Source organism: Drosophila teissieri, chromosome 2R, assembly GCF_016746235.2.
Source record: "Drosophila teissieri strain GT53w chromosome 2R, Prin_Dtei_1.1, whole genome shotgun sequence".
In the NCBI taxonomy this organism is placed as follows: domain Eukaryota; kingdom Metazoa; phylum Arthropoda; class Insecta; order Diptera; family Drosophilidae; genus Drosophila; species Drosophila teissieri.
Window position 1 is genome coordinate 10,471,777 of NC_053030.1, and position 23,598 is coordinate 10,495,374.

At 34.1% G+C, this 23,598-nt stretch overlaps 4 protein-coding genes across 5 annotated transcripts; all 4 read left to right on the forward strand.

Annotated features, from left to right (window-relative positions):
* Positions 1–3,850: 3,850 nt before the first annotated feature.
* LOC122614434 lies at positions 3,851–4,235 on the forward strand. Its single transcript, XM_043788996.1, has 2 exons — positions 3,851–4,152; positions 4,232–4,235. Exons 1-2 carry the CDS (start codon positions 3,851–3,853, stop codon positions 4,233–4,235), a joined length of 306 nt encoding a protein of 101 aa, XP_043644931.1.
* Positions 4,236–4,376: 141 nt separating this feature from the next.
* Positions 4,377–4,966, forward strand: LOC122614107 (DNA-directed RNA polymerases I, II, and III subunit RPABC4-like). Its single transcript, XM_043788587.1, has 3 exons — positions 4,377–4,536; positions 4,661–4,753; positions 4,842–4,966. The coding sequence occupies exons 1-3, from the start codon at positions 4,479–4,481 to the stop codon at positions 4,862–4,864; spliced, it is 174 nt and encodes a 57-aa protein (XP_043644522.1). The 5' UTR covers positions 4,377–4,478; the 3' UTR covers positions 4,865–4,966.
* A 4,896-nt stretch (positions 4,967–9,862) lies between these two features.
* Positions 9,863–10,253, forward strand: LOC122614435. The gene is made up of 2 exons (XM_043788997.1): positions 9,863–10,170; positions 10,250–10,253. The coding sequence occupies exons 1-2, from the start codon at positions 9,863–9,865 to the stop codon at positions 10,251–10,253; spliced, it is 312 nt and encodes a 103-aa protein (XP_043644932.1).
* Positions 10,254–10,394: 141 nt separating this feature from the next.
* On the forward strand, positions 10,395–22,585 carry LOC122612271 (DNA-directed RNA polymerases I, II, and III subunit RPABC4-like). Of its 2 annotated transcripts, XR_006325604.1 has the most exons (5): positions 10,405–10,554; positions 16,476–16,568; positions 16,657–16,841; positions 22,280–22,372; positions 22,461–22,585. XR_006325604.1 is itself a non-coding variant. In XM_043785766.1 (3 exons), exons 1-3 carry the CDS (start codon positions 10,497–10,499, stop codon positions 10,880–10,882), a joined length of 174 nt encoding a protein of 57 aa, XP_043641701.1. In that variant the 5' UTR covers positions 10,395–10,496; the 3' UTR covers positions 10,883–10,984. The 2 variants fall into 2 exon arrangements, 1 of the variants encoding a protein (XP_043641701.1); XM_043785766.1 differs by lacking the exons at positions 16,476–16,568; positions 16,657–16,841; positions 22,280–22,372; positions 22,461–22,585 and adding exons at positions 10,679–10,771; positions 10,860–10,984 and having other exon boundaries at positions 10,395–10,554.
* Positions 22,586–23,598: the final 1,013 nt, after the last annotated feature.

The window sequence follows — 23,598 nt, forward strand, 5'->3', positions numbered from 1 at the left end:
GTCGTAATTTTTCGTATAAACTATTGTTAATTATTAAGCCCAATATGAGGAAGTTATTTATATGAATACTCGTATTTAAGTAAAAACGAAAAACCTAAAAGACAAAAAACAATCAAAACGTGTATATAAAATTTAAAATTGAATCCATATAACATTAATATTTTAATTTCTTTTTACTTTGTTTTTGTGTTTACTAATTACATACAAATTACATTGCCTCAAAAAATCAATTTTGCAATAAACAGGTGGTTTATAAATTGTTTATTATGATAATTGTTTATAAATTGTTTATTATGAATTCATTTTATAAAATGTATTTCATTTTTTCAAGACTAACAAAAATGCGAAAATGTGTGTGTGGCAGTTTTGGTCGGTTTTGAAGGCGTAAGGGTGGGCGTAGCAAAAAGTTTTTTGGCAAATCGATAGAAATTTACTATGTCTCTGGAGACTGTATGCTCAATCTCATCTTTCTAGCTTTTGTAGTTCCTGTTATCTCGACGTTCATACGGACAGACGGACATGGCCAGATCGACTCGGCTATTGATCCTAAATCAAGAATATATATACTTTATATGGTCGGAAACGCTTCATTCTGCCTGTTACATACTTTTCAACGAATCAAGTAAACCCTTTTACTCTACGAGTAACGGGTATAAACATAAAACGTGCAATTAGCCGATACTGCACTACTATTGTATTAGCATTGTTTCTATCTTATTAATCCCAAACGGGTGGTTTTTTCCAATTTTAATGAACTTCGCAGTCAATTAAATGAATTAGATTAAAGAGAGCTGAACTCTTGAACCTAATGTACAGCCCATAAAGTATATACATATGTATATACATATATGTATGTAAATGATCTTCCGGTCGACCGTATAGAACTACTAGAGCTCGAATCTGTTTTTAGGATAATGATTCCCGTGTCACCTTTGGTGAGATTTTTCGAAATTTTTGCTAGTTGCGAGTTTCGAAGGTCGTCGATAAGCTCATCAGCAGATAAAGTCCGCGTGAACTAGAAATTTTCGACACTCTTCCTCTCAACTCACTATTCGCTTATCTTATACGACCAATTCGATCCAACCATGTCTGTTTCTAAGGAAACTTTTCGCTCAAACTAAAACTTTTTATATTTTAATTTTGTTATTCTTGTACTAAGAGCTGTGCATTAGCTTAATTGTAATTTAACTTTATTTGTATTTTTATAAATTGAAAACGGTCTTTATTAATTTAAAAAAGTTCCATATTTCCATATATATATATTTTTTTTTAATAATCTGGGAATGGCACTCCAACGAGTGCACCAAGAGGAGTAGCTGCCCCATAAGGAGTAGCTGCCCTATATTGGCACGGATAGATTTGAATAATTTGATATTGCACCCAAAAACCATGTTCATTAATATAGTATATGGGACACGAAAACCATTGTAGAGATTTACTGACCAAACAGCAAACCAATAGGGTAATCAGGAGCAACTAAAGGATAAAAACACTTAATGCTTGAATATTATTTGGCAAAACAATTTTAATGAACTTCGCAGTCAAATAAATGAATTAGATTAAAGAACGCTGAACTCTTGAACCTAATGTACAGCCCATAATGTATATACATATGTATATACATATATGTATGTAAATGATCTTCCGGTCGACCGTATAGAACTACTAGAGCTCGAATCTGTTTTTAGGATAATGATTCCCGTGTCACCTTTGGTGAGATTTTTCGGAATTTTTGCTAGTTGCGAGTTTCGAAGGTCGTCGATAAGCTCATCAGCACATAAAGTCCGCGTGAACTAGAAATTTTCGACACTCTTCCTCTCAACCCACTATTCGCTTATCTTATACGACCAATTCGATACAACCATGTCTGTTTCTAAGGAAACTTTTCGCTCAAACTAAAACTTTTTATATTATAATTTTGTTATTCTTGTACTAAGAGCTGTGCATTAGCTTAATTTTAATTAACCTTTATTTGTATTTTTATAAATTGAAAACGGTCTTTATTAATTTAAAACACTTTCATATTTCCATATATATATTTTTTTAATCATCTGGTTCTCCAACGCGTGCACCAAGAGGAGTAGGTGTCCCATAAGGAGTTGCTGCCCCATAAGGAGGAACTATCCCATATTGACACGGATAGGGTTGAATAATTCGATGTTCCACCCAAAAACCAAGTTGATTAATATAGTATATGGGACACGAAAACCATTGTAGAGATTTACTGACCAAACAGCAAACCAATAGGGTAATCAGGAGCAACTAAAGGATAAAAACACTTAATGCTTGAATATTATTTGGCAAAACAATTTTAATGAACTTCGCAGTCAAATAAATGAATTAGATTAAAGAAAGCTGAACTCTTGAACCTAATGTACAGCCCATAATGTATATACATATGTATATACATATATGTATGTAAATGATCTTCCGGTCGACCGTATAGAACTACTAGAGCTCGAATCTGTTTTTAGGATAATGATTCCCGTGTCACCTTTGGTGAGATTTTTCGGAATTTTTGCTAGTTGCGAGTTTCGAAGGTCGTCGATAAGCTCATCAGCACATAAAGTCCGCGTGAACTAGAAATTTTCGACACTCTTCCTCTCAACCCACTATTCGCTTATCTTATACGACCAATTCGATCCAACCATGTCTGTTTCTAAGGAAACTTTTCGCTCAAACTAAAACTTTTTATATTATAATTTTGTTATTCTTGTACTAAGAGCTGTGCATTAGCTTAATTTTAATTAACCTTTATTTGTATTTTTATAAATTGAAAACGGTCTTTATTAATTTAAAACACTTTCATATTTCCATATATATATTTTTATGAATTTCGCAGTCAAATAAATGAATTAGATTAAAGAGAGCTGAACTCTTGAACCTAATGTACAGCCCATAATGTATATACATATGTATATACATATATGTATGTAAATGATCTTCCGGTCGACCGTATAGAACTACTAGAGCTCGAATCTGTTTTTAGGATAATGATTCCCGTGTCACCTTTGGTGAGATTTTTCGGAATTTTCGACACTCTTCCTCTCAACTCACTATTCGCTTATCTTATACGACCAATTCGATCCAACCATGTCTGTTTCTAAGGAAACTTTTCGCTCAAACTAAAACTTTTTATATTATAATTTTGTTATTCTTGTACTAAGAGCTGTGCATTAGCTTAATTTTAATTAACCTTTATTTGTATTTTTATAAATTGAAAACGGTCTTTATTAATTTAAAACACTTCCATATTTCCATATATATATTTTTTTAATCATCTGGTTCATCTGGTTCAACGCGTGCACCAAGAGGAGTAGCTGCCTCATAAGGAGTTACTGCCACATAAGGAGGAACTATCCCATATTGACACGGATAGGGTTGCATAATTCGATGTTCCACCCAAAAACCAAGTTGATTAATATAGTATATGGGACACGAAAACCATTGTAGAGATTTACTGACCAAACAGCAAACCAATAGGGTAATCAGGAGCAACTAAAGGATAAAAACACTTAATGCTTGAATATTATTTAGCAAAACAATTCACTCACTTGTAGTTTCATCGTGATGGCTCTTCTTTGAACTGAATTCGATTCCGAAGCTCGGCTTCTTATACACCCAATCTCAAAAGAGCACAAAAACAAATTTTTAGAATTCATGTGTTACGCGAGCAATCGATTTTCTATGTTCCTATCGGATTTCTGGAGGAAACGATTTTTTAAAAAGTATAAGGAATGCCCTGATCCTGACTGTTTTGTCACCTTATCATCCTGATTTTTAGCTTGAAAAGAAGAAAATCGGAAATAACCAAACGATATACAAACGTGAACCTATTTTAAAGACGAGCATGCAGCGCATAAGATTGATGCTAAACCATGCTGCTGCAGCAGCGATTCAGCACCTGCGTCCTTTGTCCATCCACTGGAGTTTGGCCCAGAATCAAAAGACGGTGGGTGGAAGCCCAGGAGAAAGTAGAGCCAGAGACACCCGGAGTCCGAAGGCAAGTGTCCAGAAAATCACCCTCATCCAACAGAATCAGTCGATGAGCATCACCACGTTGGAGGAGGCCCAGAAGCTGGCCAAACGACGGGAGCTGCACCTGTTGCGCTTGGAACAAACAGATGCCAAAACGGGAAGGGCCATGTTCAAGTGGGTATATATGTAGATCATCGAGTCGTTGTCATTGGTATAAGTCGAGTTCCCCGACTATATGATACCCGTTTCTCAGCTAGTGGAATTGCGAGGGAGTGCTTAGTTTAGTTTTGGGTTAAATAGGGGTTATTTATATTGTTTGCTGACTTCAAAAGTTGCGCGGTAATAAAAGTTACTGAAATATACTAAGCCGGGAAAATAGGATTTTCGAATACTGATCATTTTATAGTTTACCTGACAACGGTCACTCTAAAAGACTTTTCGGCAAAACAAAACACATTTTTACAGAAAACACGCCGTAATTTAAATAATATTTATTAGAAATGTCGGAAACTAGCTCCAAGGATAATGTCAAAACGGCAATGACCTATATTTGCGGAGGTAAGTTGGCAAGAAAATTAAGTTCTACAGAAAAACGATTTTTTAATTGCGGGCACATGGCTGCGAGAATGGCAACAAAATTGTTTGATGTGCAGTTTATAATTATTATTTAAATATTTTGCAGAATGTCATCATGAAAATGAAATGCGTCCCAGGGATCCGATTCGTTGTCGCGAATGTGGATATCGTATCATGTACAAAAAACGCACCAAGCGTCGTAAGTAATCCTTCATATTTATATTCTCCCCCAGAAGTCTCCAATGGCTCTCAAACTATGCTGATGAAATCTTTCGTTTAATTTGCAGTTGTTGTCTTTGATGCTCGTTAAAAAATCCTAAAAACTTATAGACACCCGTCTAAACAATACTTTTAAGCAGTTAGTTCGTAAAAAAAAGCTTGTGCTTCAATAAATCAATGTCATCCCCAAGAACTACAGCGTTTTATCATTAAATAATTAATCTATTGAGTACATCTAAAAGGACTTTAAAAGGTTGGCACTCGACATTATAATATAATTGAAATCAATACTAAATAGACAGTTATAGTTTACCATACAATACTCGTATTTAACAAAAATGAATTCGATCGTAATTTTCCAATATTTTGCGCCTTTATTAATTATTGTAAGACACGCATGCGTACTATTCAGTTAAAAATTGATTCCCATATTCTGTGAAGCCACAAATAAAAGAACTTTGTTTATATTTTAAACTAATTATATTTTATTTTGAATGTTTTGGAAATATATAATTTTAAACTAAAAACACTCACATTACAGTTATTGTAATTATACCTTTTATTTTTGCAAGTTCATTGCTTAAATAAAATTTAAAGTAATTCGGTTTGTTCTTTTTGTTTCCTTTCTTATAAATGTCTTTTTTCGTCTCAAAAATTTTGTCTAAATGGCTTGTCATCCAAAAATTTACTTTACTTAAGAATTTTCTCTTCGTTTACGCTTTAGTTTAGTTTTGTGTAATAAATTTAAGTTTTTTTAGTTTACCACATTTAGCAAAAACACACATTTTACACTAAAATTGTTTATACCTTTATTCATATATCATATCTTCCCCCGACACTTTTCAGTCAAATATTTCTTGTTCAGTGTGGTAAAAAGTTGTATTCTATCCGTTCTATCCATGTTCTTTGAGTATTTTTTAAGTTGTTCTTGCGTTTCCTTCTTGTTCTCGCCGACTTTCTATTCCGTTTTTCAGATAAAATCATGAATACATCTACACGTACAGTAATATAGTTTTTGTTCATTTTGTTTTGTTAATATTTATAGACGTTTGTTCTTTCATATTTAAAACGTTTTGCGTGATAATGCTTTTTGTTTTGTTCTTGTGGGCATTGTGGGCGTGACTGCTGCTCCGAGGAGTAACTAAATCAACTTAAAGTAAATGTACATTCACGTTAAAGCTTAAATGATAAGTAAGGCAAAGGGTTCGATGAGGTTCGCGTTTGCATTTCATAAATTAATCCATAAACTAGGGTAACTAGACGACTAAATGCTAGGTGTAAAAAGATGGCAATCATTACTCGTAACTTAACTGAAGCTTTGTAAATGGCAAATTAAAGCTTTTACTTCACATTTCATCCAATCGAATACAAATACAAATGGAGGTGGAAATCAGGGACTGGGGGGACACATTTGATAAATGCTCATTCCAGGTAAGTTACTAAATAGTTAAATATCCGTGTGTAAATGTTCATTGTGAGTGGGGTGTGTTTGTGAGATAGCTCAATCGTACAACTAAGATAATGAAATTCATTTGCAGTCGGCTGCAAAAGCGCTTTCGAGACCGTTTGCATGAATTGTGTTTGTTTGTTTTTAAGTATTTTTTGTTTGTTTAAGAGAAATCATATTTCAGGTACATCACAACTTAAAATTTAAAAAATTAAATGCAAAATCCTGGTCACGGCAATGTTGAAACAAACATTGTCACGGAGTCCGGGCTTTCCTTTTTATTACGATTTCAAAGATTAATTATCTAGCTATAATTAACTTTAAATATATAAAAATCGGAATGTTTTAACTCTTTTTCATATGGGAATAGTTTGAGTCGTAATTTTTCGTATAAACTATTGTTAATTATTAAGCCCAATATGAGGAAGTTATTTATATGAATACTCGTATTTAAGTAAAAACGAAAAACCTAAAAGACAAAAAACAATCAAAACGTGTATATAAAATTTAAAATTGAATCCATATAACATTAATATTTTAATTTCTTTTTACTTTGTTTTTGTGTTTACTAATTACATACAAATTACATTGCCTCAAAAAATCAATTTTGCAATAAACAGGTGGTTTATAAATTGTTTATTATGATAATTGTTTATAAATTGTTTATTATGAATTCATTTTATAAAATGTATTTCATTTTTTCAAGACTAACAAAAATGCGAAAATGTGTGTGTGGCAGTTTTGGTCGGTTTTGAAGGCGTAAGGGTGGGCGTAGCAAAAAGTTTTTTGGCAAATCGATAGAAATTTACTATGTCTCTGGAGACTGTATGCTCAATCTCATCTTTCTAGCTTTTGTAGTTCCTGTTATCTCGACGTTCATACGGACAGACGGACATGGCCAGATCGACTCGGTTCCTAAATCAAGAATATATATACTTTATATGGTCGGAAACGCTTCATTCTGCCTGTTACATACTTTTCAACGAATCAAGTAAACCCTTTTACTCTACGAGTAACGGGTATAAACATAAAACGTGCAATTAGCCGATACTGCACTACTATTGTATTAGCATTGTTTCTATCTTATTAATCCCAAACGGGTGGTTTTTTCCAATTTTAATGAACTTCGCAGTCAATTAAATGAATTAGATTAAAGAGAGCTGAACTCTTGAACCTAATGTACAGCCCATAAAGTATATACATATGTATATACATATATGTATGTAAATGATCTTCCGGTCGACCGTATAGAACTACTAGAGCTCGAATCTGTTCTCAAGCTCATCAGCAGATAAAGTCCGCGTGAACTAGAAATTTTCGACACTCTTCCTCTCAACTCACTATTCGCTTATCTTATACGACCAATTCGATCCAACCATGTCTGTTTCTAAGGAAACTTTTCGCTCAAACTAAAACTTTTTATATTATAATTTTGTTATTCTTGTACTAAGAGCTGTGCATTAGCTTAATTGTAATTTAACTTTATTTGTATTTTTATAAATTGAAAACGGTCTTTATTAATTTAAAAAAGTTCCATATTTCCATATATATATATATTTTTTTTAATAATCTGGGAATGGCACTCCAACGAGTGCACCAAGAGGAGTAGCTGCCCCATAAGGAGTAGCTGCCCTATATTGGCACGGATAGATTTGAATAATTTGATATTGCACCCAAAAACCATGTTCATTAATATAGTATATGGGACACGAAAACCATTGTAGAGATTTACTGACCAAACAGCAAACCAATAGGGTAATCAGGAGCAACTAAAGGATAAAAACACTTAATGCTTGAATATTATTTGGCAAAACAATTTTAATGAACTTCGCAGTCAAATAAATGAATTAGATTAAAGAAAGCTGAACTCTTGAACCTAATGTACAGCCCATAATGTATATACATATGTATATACATATATGTATGTAAATGATCTTCCGGTCGACCGTATAGAACTACTAGAGCTCGAATCTGTTTTTAGGATAATGATTCCCGTGTCACCTTTGGTGAGATTTTTCGTAATTTTTGCTAGTTGCGAGTTTCGAAGGTCGTCGATAAGCTCATCAGCACATAAAGTCCGCGTGAACTAGAAATTTTCGACACTCTTCCTCTCAACCCACTATTCGCTTATCTTATACGACCAATTCGATCCAACCATGTCTGTTTCTAAGGAAACTTTTCGCTCAAACTAAAACTTTTTATATTATAATTTTGTTATTCTTGTACTAAGAGCTGTGCATTAGCTTAATTTTAATTAACCTTTATTTGTATTTTTATAAATTGAAAACGGTCTTTATTAATTTAAAACACTTTCATATTTCCATATATATATTTTTTTAATCATCTGGTTCTCCAACGCGTGCACCAAGAGGAGTAGCTGCCCCATAAGGAGTATTTGCCCCATAAGGAGTAGCTGCCCCATAAGGAGTAGCTGCCCTATATTGGCACGGATAGATTTGAATAATTTGATATTGCACCCAAAAACCATGTTCATTAATATAGTATATGGGACACGAAAACCATTGTAGAGATTTACTGACCAAACAGCAAACCAATAGGGTAATCAGGAGCAACTAAATGATAATAACACTTAATGCTTGAATAATATTTAGCAAAACAATTTTAATGAACTTCGCAGTCAAATAAATGAATTAGATTAAAGAGAGCTGAACTCTTGAACCTAATGTACAGCGCATAAAGTATATACATATGTATATATTTGTATGTAAATGATCTTCCGGTCGACCTTATAGAACTACTAGAGCTCGAATCTGTTTTTAGGATAATGATTCCCGTGTCACCTTTGGTGAGATTTTTCGGAATTTTCGACACTCTTCCTCTCAACTCACTATTCGCTTATCTTATACGACCAATTCGATCCAACCATGTCTGTTTCTAAGGAAACTTTTCGCTCAAACTAAAACTTTTTATATTATAATTTTGTTATTCTTGTACTAAGAGCTGTGCATTAGCTTAATTTTAATTAACCTTTATTTGTATTTTTATAAATTGAAAACGGTCTTTATTAATTTAAAACACTTCCATATTTCCATATATATATTTTTTTAATCATCTGGTTCATCTGGTTCAACGCGTGCACCAAGAGGAGTAGCTGGCCCATAAGGAGTTACTGCCACATAAGGAGGAACTATCCCATATTGACACGGATAGGGTTTCATAATTCGATGTTCCACCCAAAAACCAAGTTGATTAATATAGTATATGGGACACGAAAACCATTGTAGAGATTTACTGACCGAACAGCAAACCAATAGGGTAATCAGGAGCAACTAAAGGATAAAAACACTTAATGCTTGAATATTATTTAGCAAAACAATTCACTCACTTGTAGTTTCATCGTGATGGCTCTTCTTTGAACTGAATTCGATTCCGAAGCTCGGCTTCTTATACACCCAATCTCAAAAGAGCACAAAAACAAATTTTTAGAATTCATGTGTTACGCGAGCAATCGATTTTCTATGTTCCTATCGGATTTCTGGAGGAAACGATTTTTTAAAAAGTATATGGAATGCCCTGATCCTGTTTGTTTTGTCACCTTATCATCCTGATTTTTAGCTTGAAAAGAAGAAAATCGGAAATAACCAAACGATATACAAACGTAAACCGATTTTAAAGACGAGTATGCAGCGCATAAGATTGATGCTAAACCATGCTGCTGCAGCAGCGATTCAGCAGCAACACCTGCGTCCTTTGTCCATCCACTGGAGTTTGGCCCAGAATCAAAAGCCGGTGGGTGGAAGCCCAGGAGAAAGTAGAGCCAGAGACACCCGGAGTCCGAAGGCAAGTGTCCAGAAAATCACCCTCATCCAACAGAATCAGTCGATGAGCATCACCACGTTGGAGGAGGCCCAGAAGCTGGCCAAACGACGGGAGCTGCACCTGTTGCGCTTGGAACAAACAGATGCCAAAACGGGAAGGGCCATGTTCAAGTGGGTATATATGTAGATCATCGAGTCGTTGTCATTGGTATAAGTCGAGTTCCCCGACTATATGATACCCGTTTCTCAGCTAGTGGAATTGCGAGGGAGTGCTTAGTTTAGTTTTGGGTTAAATAGGGGTTATTTATATTGTTTGCTGACTTCAAAAGTTGCGCGGTAATAAAAGTTACTGAAATATACTAAGCCGGGAAAATAGGATTTTCGAATACTGATCATTTTATAGTTTACCTGACAACGGTCACTCTAAAAGACTTTTCGGCAAAACAAAACACATTTTTACAGAAAACACGCCGTAATTTAAATAATATTTATTAGAAATGTCGGAAACTAGCTCCAAGGATAATGTCAAAACGGCAATGACCTATATTTGCGGAGGTAAGTTGGCAAGAAAATTAAGTTCTACAGAAAAACGATTTTTTAATTGCGGGCACATGGCTGCGAGAATGGCAACAAAATTGTTTGATGTGCAGTTTATAATTATTATTTTAATATTTTGCAGAATGTCATCATGAAAACGAAATGCGTCCCAGGGATCCGATTCGTTGTCGCGAATGTGGATATCGTATCATGTACAAAAAACGCACCAAGCGTCGTAAGTAATCCTTCATATTTATATTCTCCCCCAGAAGTCTCCAATGGCTCTCAAACTATGCTGATGAAATCTTTCGTTTAATTTGCAGTTGTTGTCTTTGATGCTCGTTAAAAAATCCTAAAAACTTATAGACACCCGTCTAAACAATACTTTTAAGCAGTTAGTTCGTAAAAAAAAGCTTGTGCTTCAATAAATCAATGTCATCCCCAAGAACTACAGCGTTTTATCATTAAATAATTAATCTATTGAGTACATCTAAAAGGACTTTAAAAGGTTGGCACTCGACATTATTATATAATTGAAATCAATACTAAATAGACAGTTATAGTTTACCATACAATACTCGTATTTAACAAAAATGAATTCGATCGTAATTTTCCAATATTTTGCGCCTTTATTAATTATTGTAAGACACGCATGCGTACTATTCAGTTAAAAATTGATTCCCATATTCTGTGAAGCCACAAATAAAATAACTTTGTTTATATTTTAAACTAATTATATTTTATTTTGAATGTTTTGGAAATATATAATTTTAAACTAAAAACACTCACATTACAGTTATTGTAATTATACCTCTTATTTTTGCAAGTTCATTGCTTAAATAAAATTTAAAGTAATTCGGTTTGTTCTTTTTGTTTCCTTTCTTATAAATGTCTTTTTTCGTCTCAAAAATTTTGTCTAAATGGCTTGTCATCCAAAAATTTACTTTACTTAAGAATTTTCTCTTCGTTTACGCTTTAGTTTAGTTTTGTGTAATAAATTTAAGTTTTTTTAGTTTACCACATTTAGCAAAAACACACATTTTACACTAAAATTGTTTATACCTTTATTCATATATCATATCTTCCCCCGACACTTTTCAGTCAAATATTTCTTGTTCAGTGTGGTAAAAAGTTGTATTCTATCCGTTCTATCCACGTTCTTTGAGTATTTTTTAAGTTGTTCTTGCGTTTCCTTCTTGTTCTCGCCGACTTTCTATTCCGTTTTTCAGATAAAATCATGAATACATCTACACGTACAGTAATATAGTTTTTGTTCATTTTGTTTTGTTAATATTTATAGACGTTTGTTCTTTCATATTTAAAACGTTTTGCGTGATAATGCTTTTTGTTTTGTTCTTGTGGGCATTGTGGGCGTGACTGCTGCTCCGAGGAGTAACTAAATCAACTTAAAGTAAATGTACATTCACGTTAAAGCTTAAATGATAAGTAAGGCAAAGGGTTCGATGAGGTTCGCGTTTGCATTTCATAAATTAATCCATAAACTAGGGTAACTAGACGACTAAATGCTAGGTGTAAAAAGATGGCAATCATTACTCGTAACTTAACTGAAGCTTTGTAAATGGCAAATTAAAGCTTTTACTTCACATTTCATCCAATCGAATACAAATACAAATGGAGGTGGAAATCAGGGACTGGGGGGACACATTTGATAAATGCTCATTCCAGGTAAGTTACTAAATAGTTAAATATCCGTGTGTAAATGTTCATTGTGAGTGGGGTGTGTTTGTGAGATAGCTCAATCGTACAACTAAGATAATGAAATTCATTTGCAGTCGGCTGCAAAAGCGCTTTCGAGACCGTTTGCATGAATTGTGTTTGTTTGTTTTTAAGTATTTTTTGTTTGTTTAAGAGAAATCATATTTCAGGTACATCACAACTTAAAATTTAAAAAATTAAATGCAAAATCCTGGTCACGGCAATGTTGAAACAAACATTGTCACGGAGTCCGGGCTTTCCTTTTTATTACGATTTCAAAGATTAATTATCTAGCTATAATTAACTTTAAATATATAAAAATCGGAATGTTTTAACTCTTTTTCATATGGGAATAGTTTGAGTCGTAATTTTTCGTATAAACTATTGTTAATTATTAAGCCCAATATGAGGAAGTTATTTATATGAATACTCGTATTTAAGTAAAAACGAAAAACCTAAAAGACAAAAAACAATCAAAACGTGTATATAAAATTTAAAATTGAATCCATATAACATTAATATTTTAATTTCTTTTTACTTTGTTTTTGTGTTTACTAATTACATACAAATTACATTGCCTCAAAAAATCAATTTTGCAATAAACAGTATAATTGTTTATTATGATAATTGTTTATAAATTGTTTATTATGAATTCATTTTATAAAATGTATTTCATTTTTTCAAGACTAACAAAAATGCGAAAATGTGTGTGTGGCAGTTTTGGTCGGTTTTGAAGGCGTAAGGGTGGGCGTAGCAAAAAGTTTTTTGGCAAATCGATAGAAATTTACTATGTCTCTGGAGACTGTATGCTCAATCTCATCCTTCTAGCTTTTGTAGTTCCTGTTATCTCGACGTTCATACGGACAGACGGACATGGCCAGATCGACTCGGCTATTGATCCTAAATCAAGAATATATATACTTTATATGGTCGGAAACGCTTCATTCTGCCTGTTACATACTTTTCAACGAATCAAGTAAACCCTTTTACTCTACGAGTAACGGGTATAAACATAAAACGTGCAATTAGCCGATACTGCACTACTATTGTATTAGCATTGTTTCTATCTTATTAATCCCAAACGGGTGGTTTTTTCCAATTTTAATGAACTTCGCAGTCAATTAAATGAATTAGATTAAAGAGAGCTGAACTCTTGAACCTAATGTACAGCCCATAAAGTATATACATATGTATATACATATATGTATGTAAATGATCTTCCGGTCGACCGTATAGAACTACTAGAGCTCGAATCTGTTTTTAGGATAATGATTCCCGTGTCACCTTTGGTGAGATTTTTCGGAATTTTTGCTAGTTGCGAGTTTCGAAGGTCGTCGATAAGCTCATCAGCAGATAAAGTCCGCGTGAACTAGAAATTTTCGACACTCTTCCTCTCAACTCACTATTCGCTTATCTTATACGACCAATTCGATCCAACCATGTCTGTTTCTAAGGAAACTTTTCGCTCAAACTAAAACTTTTTATATTATAATTTTGTTATTCTTGTACTAAGAGCTGTGCATTAGCTTAATTGTAATTTAACTTTATTTGTATTTTTATAAATTGAAAACGGTCTTTATTAATTTAAAAAAGTTCCATATTTCCATATATATATATTTTTTTTTAATAATCTGGGAATGGCACTCCAACGAGTGCACCAAGAGGAGTAGCTGCCCCATAAGGAGTAGCTGCCCTATATTGGCACGGATAGATTTGAATAATTTGATATTGCACCCAAAAACCATGTTCATTAATATAGTATATGGGACACGAAAACCATTGTAGAGATTTACTGACCAAACAGCAAACCAATAGGGTAATCAGGAGCAACTAAAGGATAAAAACACTTAATGCTTGAATATTATTTGGCAAAACAATTTTAATGAACTTCGCAGTCAAATAAATGAATTAGATTAAAGAACGCTGAACTCTTGAACCTAATGTACAGCCCATAATGTATATACATATGTATATACATATATGTATGTAAATGATCTTCCGGTCGACCGTATAGAACTACTAGAGCTCGAATCTGTTTTTAGGATAATGATTCCCGTGTCACCTTTGGTGAGATTTTTCGGAATTTTTGCTAGTTGCGAGTTTCGAAGGTCGTCGATAAGCTCATCAGCACATAAAGTCCGCGTGAACTAGAAATTTTCGACACTCTTCCTCTCAACCCACTATTCGCTTATCTTATACGACCAATTCGATCCAACCATGTCTGTTTCTAAGGAAACTTTTCGCTCAAACTAAAACTTTTTATATTATAATTTTGTTATTCTTGTACTAAGAGCTGTGCATTAGCTTAATTTTAATTAACCTTTATTTGTATTTTTATAAATTGAAAACGGTCTTTATTAATTTAAAACACTTTCATATTTCCATATATATATTTTTTTAATCATCTGGTTCTCCAACGCGTGCACCAAGAGGAGTAGGTGTCCCATAAGGAGTTGCTGCCCCATAAGGAGGAACTATCCCATATTGACACGGATAGGGTTTCATAATTCGATGTTCCACCCAAAAACCAAGTTGATTAATATAGTATATGGGACACGAAAACCATTGTAGAGATTTACTGACCGAACAGCAAACCAATAGGGTAATCAGGAGCAACTAAAGGATAAAAACACTTAATGCTTGAATATTATTTAGCAAAACAATTCACTCACTTGTAGTTTCATCGTGATGGCTCTTCTTTGAACTGAATTCGATTCCGAAGCTCGGCTTCTTATACACCCAATCTCAAAAGAGCACAAAAACAAATTTTTAGAATTCATGTGTTACGCGAGCAATCGATTTTCTATGTTCCTATCGGATTTCTGGAGGAAACGATTTTTTAAAAAGTATATGGAATGCCCTGATCCTGACTGTTTTGTCACCTTATCATCCTGATTATACCCGTTACTCGTAGAGTAAAAGGGTATACTAGATTCGTTGAAAAGTATGTAACAGGCAGAAGGAAGCGATTCCGACCATATAAAGTATATATATTCTTGATCAGGATCAGTAGCCGAGTCGATCTGGCCATGTCCGTCTGTCCGTCCGTCTGTCCGTCTGTCCGTATGAACGTCGAGATTTCAGGAACTACAAAAGCTAGAAAGTTGAGATTAAACATACGGACTCCAGAGACATAGACGCAGCGCAAGTTTGTTGATTCATCTTGCCACGCCCACTCTAACGCCCACAAACCGCATAAAACTGCCACGCCCACACTTTTGAAAAATGTTTTGATATTTTTTCATTTTTGTATTAGTCTTGTAAATTTCTGTCGATTTGCCAAAAAACTTTTTGCCACGCCCACTCTAACGCCCACAAACCGCCCAAAACTGCCACGCCCACACTTTTGAAAAATGTTTTGATATTTTTTCATTTTTGTATTAGTCTTGTAAATTTCTAACGATTTGCCAAAAAACTTTTTGCCACGCCCACTCGAACGCCCACAAAACCGCCAAAAACTGTATGTGCTGAAGACTCTCCTTCGCACTTCGAATAGCTGAGTAACGGGTATCAGATAGTCGGGGAACTCGACTATAGCGAGAAGAAAAAAATCGGAAATAACCAAACGATATACAAACGTAAACCGATTTTAAAGACGAGCATGCAGCGCATAAGATTGATGCTAAACCATGCTGCTGCAGCAGCGGTTCAGCAGCAACACCTGCGTCCTTTGTCCATCCACTGGAGTTTGGCCCAGAATCAAAAGACGGTGGGTGGAAGCCCAGGAGAAAGTAGAGCCAGAGACACCCGGAGTCCGAAGGCAAGTGTCCAGAAAATCACCCTCATCCAACAGAATCAGTCGATGAGCATCACCACGTTGGAGGAGGCCCAGAAGCTGGCCAAACGACGGGAGCTGCACCTGTTGCGCTTGGAACAAACAGATGCCAAAACGGGAAGGGCCATGTTCAAGTGGGTATATATGTAGATCATCGAGTCGTTGTCATTGGTATAAGTCGAGTTCCCCGACTATATGATACCCGTTTCTCAGCTAGTGGAATTGCGAGGGAGTGCTTAGTTTAGTTTTGGGTTAAATAGGGGTTATTTATATTGTTTGCTGACTTCAAAAGTTGCGCGGTAATAAAAGTTACTGAAATATACTAAGCCGGGAAAATAGGATTTTCGAATACTGATCATTTTATAGTTTACCTGACAACGGTCACTCTAAAAGACTTTTCGGCAAAACAAAACACATTTTTACAGATTATTATTTAAATATTTTGCAGAATGTCATCATGAAAATGAAATGCGTCCCAGGGATCCGATTCGTTGTCGCGAATGTGGATATCGTATCATGTACAAAAAACGCACCAAGCGTCGTAAGTAATCCTTCATATTTATATTCTCCCCCAGAAGTCTCCAATGGCTCTCAAACTATGCTGATGAAATCTTTCGTTTAATTTGCAGTTGTTGTCTTTGATGCTCGTTAAAAAATCCTAAAAACTTATAGACACCCGTCTAAACAATACTTTTAAGCAGTTAGTTCGTAAAAAAAAGCTTGTGCTTCAATAAATCAATGTCATCCCCAAGAACTACAGCGTTTTATCATTAAATAATTAATCTATTGAGTACATCTAAAAGGACTTTAAAAGGTTGGCACTCGACATTATTATATAATTGAAATCAATACTAAATAGACAGTTATAGTTTACCATACAATACTCGTATTTAACAAAAATGAATTCGATCGTAATTTTCCAATATTTTGCGCCTTTATTAATTATTGTAAGACACGCATGCGTACTATTCAGTTAAAAATTGATTCCCATATTCTGTGAAGCCACAAATAAAATAACTTTGTTTATATTTTAAACTAATTATATTTTATTTTGAATGTTTTGGAAATATATAATTTTAAACTAAAAACACTCACATTACAGTTATTGTAATTATACCTCTTATTTTTGCAAGTTCATTGCTTAAATAAAATTTAAAGTAATTCGGTTTGTTCTTTTTGTTTCCTTTCTTATAAATGTCTTTTTTCGTCTCAAAAATTTTGTCTAAATGGCTTGTCATCCAAAAATTTACTTTACTTAAGAATTTTCTCTTCGTTTACGCTTTAGTTTAGTTTTGTGTAATAAATTTAAGTTTTTTTAGTTTACCACATTTAGCAAAAACACACATTTTACACTAAAATTGTTTATACCTTTATTCATATATCATATCTTCCCCCGACACTTTTCAGTCAAATATTTCTTGTTCAGTGTGGTAAAAAGTTGTATTCTATCCGTTCTATCCATGTTCTTTGAGTATTTTTTAAGTTGTTCTTGCGTTTCCTTCTTGTTCTCGCCGACTTTCTATTCCGTTTTTCAGATAAAATCATGAATACATCTACACGTACAGTAATATAGTTTTTGTTCATTTTGTTTTGTTAATATTTATAGACGTTTGTTCTTTCATATTTAAAACGTTTTGCGTGATAATGCTTTTTGTTTTGTTCTTGTGGGCATTGTGGGCGTGACTGCTGCTCCGAGGAGTAACTAAATCAACTTAAAGTAAATGTACATTCACGTTAAAGCTTAAATGATAAGTAAGGCAAAGGGTTCGATGAGGTTCGCGTTTGCATTTCATAAATTAATCCATAAACTAGGGTAACTAGACGACTAAATGCTAGGTGTAAAAAGATGGCAATCATTACTCGTAACTTAACTGAAGCTTTGTAAATGGCAAATTAAAGCTTTTACTTCACATTTCATCCAATCGAATACAAATACAAATGGAGGTGGAAATCAGGGACTGGGGGGACACATTTGATAAATGCTCATTCCAGGTAAGTTACTAAATAGTTAAATATCCGTGTGTAAATGTTCATTGTGAGTGGGGTGTGTTTGTGAGATAGCTCAATCGTACAACTAAGATAATGAAATTCATTTGCAGTCGGCTGCAAAAGCGCTTTCGAGACCGTTTGCATGAATTGTGTTTGTTTGTTTTTAAGTATTTTTTGTTTGTTTAAGAGAAATCATATTTCAGGTACATCACAACTTAAAATTTAAAAAATTAAATGCAAAATCCTGGTCACGGCAATGTTGAAACAAACATTGTCACGGAGTCCGGGCTTTCCTTTTTATTACGATTTCAAAGATTAATTATCTAGCTATAATTAACTTTAAATATATAAAAATCGGAATGTTTTAACTCTTTTTCATATGGGAATAGTTTGAGTCGTAATTTTTCGTATAAACTATTGTTAATTATTAAGCCCAATATGAGGAAGTTATTTATATGAATACTCGTATTTAAGTAAAAACGAAAAACCTAAAAGACAAAAAACAATCAAAACGTGTATATAAAATTTAAAATTGAATCCATATAACATTAATATTTTAATTTCTTTTTACTTTGTTTTTGTGTTTACTAATTACATACAAATTACATTGCCTCAAAAAATCAATTTTGCAATAAACAGGTGGTTTATAAATTGTTTATTATGATAATTGTTTATAAATTGTTTATTATGAATTCATTTTATAAAATGTATTTCATTTTTTCAAGACTAACAAAAATGCGAAAATGTGTGTGTGGCAGTTTTGGTCGGTTTTGAAGGCGTAAGGGTGGGCGTAGCAAAAAGTTTTTTGGCAAATCGATAGAAATTTACTATGTCTCTGGAGACTGTATGCTCAATCTCATCTTTCTAGCTTTTGTAGTTCCTGTTATCTCGACGTTCATACGGACAGACGGACATGGCCAGATCGACTCGGCTATTGATCCTAAATCAAGAATATATATACTTTATATGGTCGGAAACGCTTCATTCTGCCTGTTACATACTTTTCAACGAATCAAGTAAACCCTTTTACTCTACGAGTAACGGGTATAAACATAAAACGTGCAATTAGCCGATACTGCACTACTATTGTATTAGCATTGTTTCTATCTTATTAATCCCAAACGGGTGGTTTTTTCCAATTTTAATGAACTTCGCAGTCAATTAAATGAATTAGATTAAAGAGAGCTGAACTCTTGAACCTAATGTACAGCCCATAAAGTATATACATATGTATATACATATATGTATGTAAATGATCTTCCGGTCGACCGTATAGAACTACTAGAGCTCGAATCTGTTTTTAGGATAATGATTCCCGTGTCACCTTTGGTGAGATTTTTCGGAATTTTTGCTAGTTGCGAGTTTCGAAGGTCGTCGATAAGCTCATCAGCAGATAAAGTCCGCGTGAACTAGAAATTTTCGACACTCTTCCTCTCAACTCACTATTCGCTTATCTTATACGACCAATTCGATCCAACCATGTCTGTTTCTAAGGAAACTTTTCGCTCAAACTAAAACTTTTTATATTATAATTTTGTTATTCTTGTACTAAGAGCTGTGCATTAGCTTAATTGTAATTTAACTTTATTTGTATTTTTATAAATTGAAAACGGTCTTTATTAATTTAAAAAAGTTCCATATTTCCATATATATATATTTTTTTTTAATAATCTGGGAATGGCACTCCAACGAGTGCACCAAGAGGAGTAGCTGCCCCATAAGGAGTAGCTGCCCTATATTGGCACGGATAGATTTGAATAATTTGATATTGCACCCAAAAACCATGTTCATTAATATAGTATATGGGACACGAAAACCATTGTAGAGATTTACTGACCAAACAGCAAACCAATAGGGTAATCAGGAGCAACTAAAGGATAAAAACACTTAATGCTTGAATATTATTTGGCAAAACAATTTTAATGAACTTCGCAGTCAAATAAATGAATTAGATTAAAGAACGCTGAACTCTTGAACCTAATGTACAGCCCATAATGTATATACATATGTATATACATATATGTATGTAAATGATCTTCCGGTCGACCGTATAGAACTACTAGAGCTCGAATCTGTTTTTAGGATAATGATTCCCGTGTCACCTTTGGTGAGATTTTTCGGAATTTTTGCTAGTTGCGAGTTTCGAAGGTCGTCGATAAGCTCATCAGCACATAAAGTCCGCGTGAACTAGAAATTTTCGACACTCTTCCTCTCAACCCACTATTCGCTTATCTTATACGACCAATTCGATCCAACCATGTCTGTTTCTAAGGAAACTTTTCGCTCAAACTAAAACTTTTTATATTATAATTTTGTTATTCTTGTACTAAGAGCTGTGCATTAGCTTAATTTTAATTAACCTTTATTTGTATTTTTATAAATTGAAAACGGTCTTTATTAATTTAAAACACTTTCATATTTCCATATATATATTTTTTTAATCATCTGGTTCTCCAACGCGTGCACCAAGAGGAGTAGGTGTCCCATAAGGAGTTGCTGCCCCATAAGGAGGAACTATCCCATATTGACACGGATAGGGTTGAATAATTCGATGTTCCACCCAAAAACCAAGTTGATTAATATAGTATATGGGACACGAAAACCATTGTAGAGATTTACTGACCAAACAGCAAACCAATAGGGTAATCAGGAGCAACTAAAGGATAAAAACACTTAATGCTTGAATATTATTTAGCAAAACAATTCACTCACTTGTAGTTTCATCGTGATGGCTCTTCTTTGAACTGAATTCGATTCCGAAGCTCGGCTTCTTATACACCCAATCTCAAAAGAGCACAAAAACAAATTTTTAGAATTCATGTGTTACGCGAGCAATCGATTTTCTATGTTCCTATCGGATTTCTGGAGGAAACGATTTTTTAAAAAGTATATGGAATGCCCTGATCCTGACTGTTTTGTCACCTTATCATCCTGATTATACCCGTTACTCGTAGAGTAAAAGGGTATACTAGATTCGTTGAAAAGTATGTAACAGGCAGAAGGAAGCGATTCCGACCATATAAAGTATATATATTCTTGATCAGGATCAGTAGCCGAGTCGATCTGGCCATGTCCGTCTGTCCGTCCGTCTGTCCGTCTGTCCGTATGAACGTCGAGATTTCAGGAACTACAAAAGCTAGAAAGTTGAGATTAAACATACGGACTCCAGAGACATAGACGCAGCGCAAGTTTGTTGATTCATCTTGCCACGCCCACTCTAACGCCCACAAACCGCATAAAACTGCCACGCCCACACTTTTGAAAAATGTTTTGATATTTTTTCATTTTTGTATTAGTCTTGTAAATTTCTGTCGATTTGCCAAAAAACTTTTTGCCACGCCCACTCTAACGCCCACAAACCGCCCAAAACTGCCACGCCCACACTTTTGAAAAATGTTTTGATATTTTTTCATTTTTGTATTAGTCTTGTAAATTTCTAACGATTTGCCAAAAAACTTTTTGCCACGCCCACTCGAACGCCCACAAAACCGCCAAAAACTGTATGTGCTGAAGACTCTCCTTCGCACTTCGAATAGCTGAGTAACGGGTATCAGATAGTCGGGGAACTCGACTATAGCGAGAAGAAAAAAATCGGAAATAACCAAACGATATACAAACGTAAACCGATTTTAAAGACGAGCATGCAGCGCATAAGATTGATGCTAAACCATGCTGCTGCAGCAGCGGTTCAGCAGCAACACCTGCGTCCTTTGTCCATCCACTGGAGTTTGGCCCAGAATCAAAAGACGGTGGGTGGAAGCCCAGGAGAAAGTAGAGCCAGAGACACCCGGAGTCCGAAGGCAAGTGTCCAGAAAATCACCCTCATCCAACAGAATCAGTCGATGAGCATCACCACGTTGGAGGAGGCCCAGAAGCTGGCCAAACGACGGGAGCTGCACCTGTTGCGCTTGGAACAAACAGATGCCAAAACGGGAAGGGCCATGTTCAAGTGGGTATATATGTAGATCATCGAGTCGTTGTCATTGGTATAAGTCGAGTTCCCCGACTATATGATACCCGTTTCTCAGCTAGTGGAATTGCGAGGGAGTGCTTAGTTTAGTTTTGGGTTAAATAGGGGTTATTTATATTGTTTGCTGACTTCAAAAGTTGCGCGGTAATAAAAGTTACTGAAATATACTAAGCCGGGAAAATAGGATTTTCGAATACTGATCATTTTATAGTTTACCTGACAACGGTCACTCTAAAAGACTTTTCGGCAAAACAAAACACATTTTTACAGATTATTATTTAAATATTTTGCAGAATGTCATCATGAAAATGAAATGCGTCCCAGGGATCCGATTCGTTGTCGCGAATGTGGATATCGTATCATGTACAAAAAACGCACCAAGCGTCGTAAGTAATCCTTCATATTTATATTCTCCCCCAGAAGTCTCCAATGGCTCTCAAACTATGCTGATGAAATCTTTCGTTTAATTTGCAGTTGTTGTCTTTGATGCTCGTTAAAAAATCCTAAAAACTTATAGACACCCGTCTAAACAATACTTTTAAGCAGTTAGTTCGTAAAAAAAAGCTTGTGCTTCAATAAATCAATGTCATCCCCAAGAACTACAGCGTTTTATCATTAAATAATTAATCTATTGAGTACATCTAAAAGGACTTTAAAAGGTTGGCACTCGACATTATAATATAATTTAAATCAATACTGAATATACAGTTATAGTTTACCATACAATACTCGTATTTAACAAAAATGAATTCGATCGTAATTTTTCAATATTTTGCGCCTTTATTAATTATTGTAAGACACGCATGCGTACTCTTCAGTTAAAAATTGATTCCCATATTCTGTGAAGCCACAAATAAAAGAACTTTGTTTATATTTTAAACTAATTATATTTTATTTTGAATGTTTTGGAAATATATAATTTTAAACTAAAAACACTCACATTACAGTTATTGTAATTATACCTTTTATTTTTGCAAGTTCATTGCTTAAATAAAATTTAAAGTAATTCGGTTTGTTCTTTTTGTTTCCTTTCTTATAAATGTCTTTTTTCGTCTCAAAAATTTTGTCTAAATGGCTTGTCATCCAAAAATTTACTTTACTTAAGAATTTTCTCTTCGTTTACGCTTTAGTTTAGTTTTGTGTAATAAATTTAAGTTTTTTTAGTTTACCACATTTAGCAAAAACACACATTTTACACTAAAATTGTTTATACCTTTATTCATATATCATATCTTCCCCCGACACTTTTCAGTCAAATATTTCTTGTTCAGTGTGGTAAAAAGTTGTATTCTATCCGTTCTATCCATGTTCTTTGAGTATTTTTTAAGTTGTTCTTGCGTTTCCTTCTTGTTCTCGCCGACTTTCTATTCCGTTTTTCAGATAAAATCATGAATACATCTACACGTACAGTAATATAGTTTTTGTTCATTTTGTTTTGTTAATATTTATAGACGTTTGTTCTTTCATATTTAAAACGTTTTGCGTGATAATGCTTTTTGTTTTGTTCTTGTGGGCATTGTGGGCGTGACTGCTGCTCCGAGGAGTAACTAAATCAACTTAAAGTAAATGTACATTCACGTTAAAGCTTAAATGATAAGTAAGGCAAAGGGTT

What these genes read in the sequence shown, in the direction of transcription:
- LOC122614434 (XM_043788996.1), top strand. Translation starts at nt 3,851, where the DNA reads ATGCAGCGCATAAGATTGATGCTAAACCATGCTGCTGCAGCAGCGATT.
- LOC122614107 (XM_043788587.1), top strand. Translation starts at nt 4,479, where the DNA reads ATGTCGGAAACTAGCTCCAAGGATAATGTCAAAACGGCAATGACCTAT. An exon ending in AATGACCTATATTTGCGGAG is followed by an intron (nt 4,537 to 4,660) that starts GTAAGTTGGCAA and finishes AATATTTTGCAG; the next exon opens with AATGTCATCATGAAAATGAA. An exon ending in CAAAAAACGCACCAAGCGTC is followed by an intron (nt 4,754 to 4,841) that starts GTAAGTAATCCT and finishes TTTAATTTGCAG; the next exon opens with TTGTTGTCTTTGATGCTCGT.
- LOC122614435 (XM_043788997.1), top strand. Translation starts at nt 9,863, where the DNA reads ATGCAGCGCATAAGATTGATGCTAAACCATGCTGCTGCAGCAGCGATT.
- LOC122612271 (XM_043785766.1), top strand. Translation starts at nt 10,497, where the DNA reads ATGTCGGAAACTAGCTCCAAGGATAATGTCAAAACGGCAATGACCTAT. An exon ending in AATGACCTATATTTGCGGAG is followed by an intron (nt 10,555 to 10,678) that starts GTAAGTTGGCAA and finishes AATATTTTGCAG; the next exon opens with AATGTCATCATGAAAACGAA. An exon ending in CAAAAAACGCACCAAGCGTC is followed by an intron (nt 10,772 to 10,859) that starts GTAAGTAATCCT and finishes TTTAATTTGCAG; the next exon opens with TTGTTGTCTTTGATGCTCGT.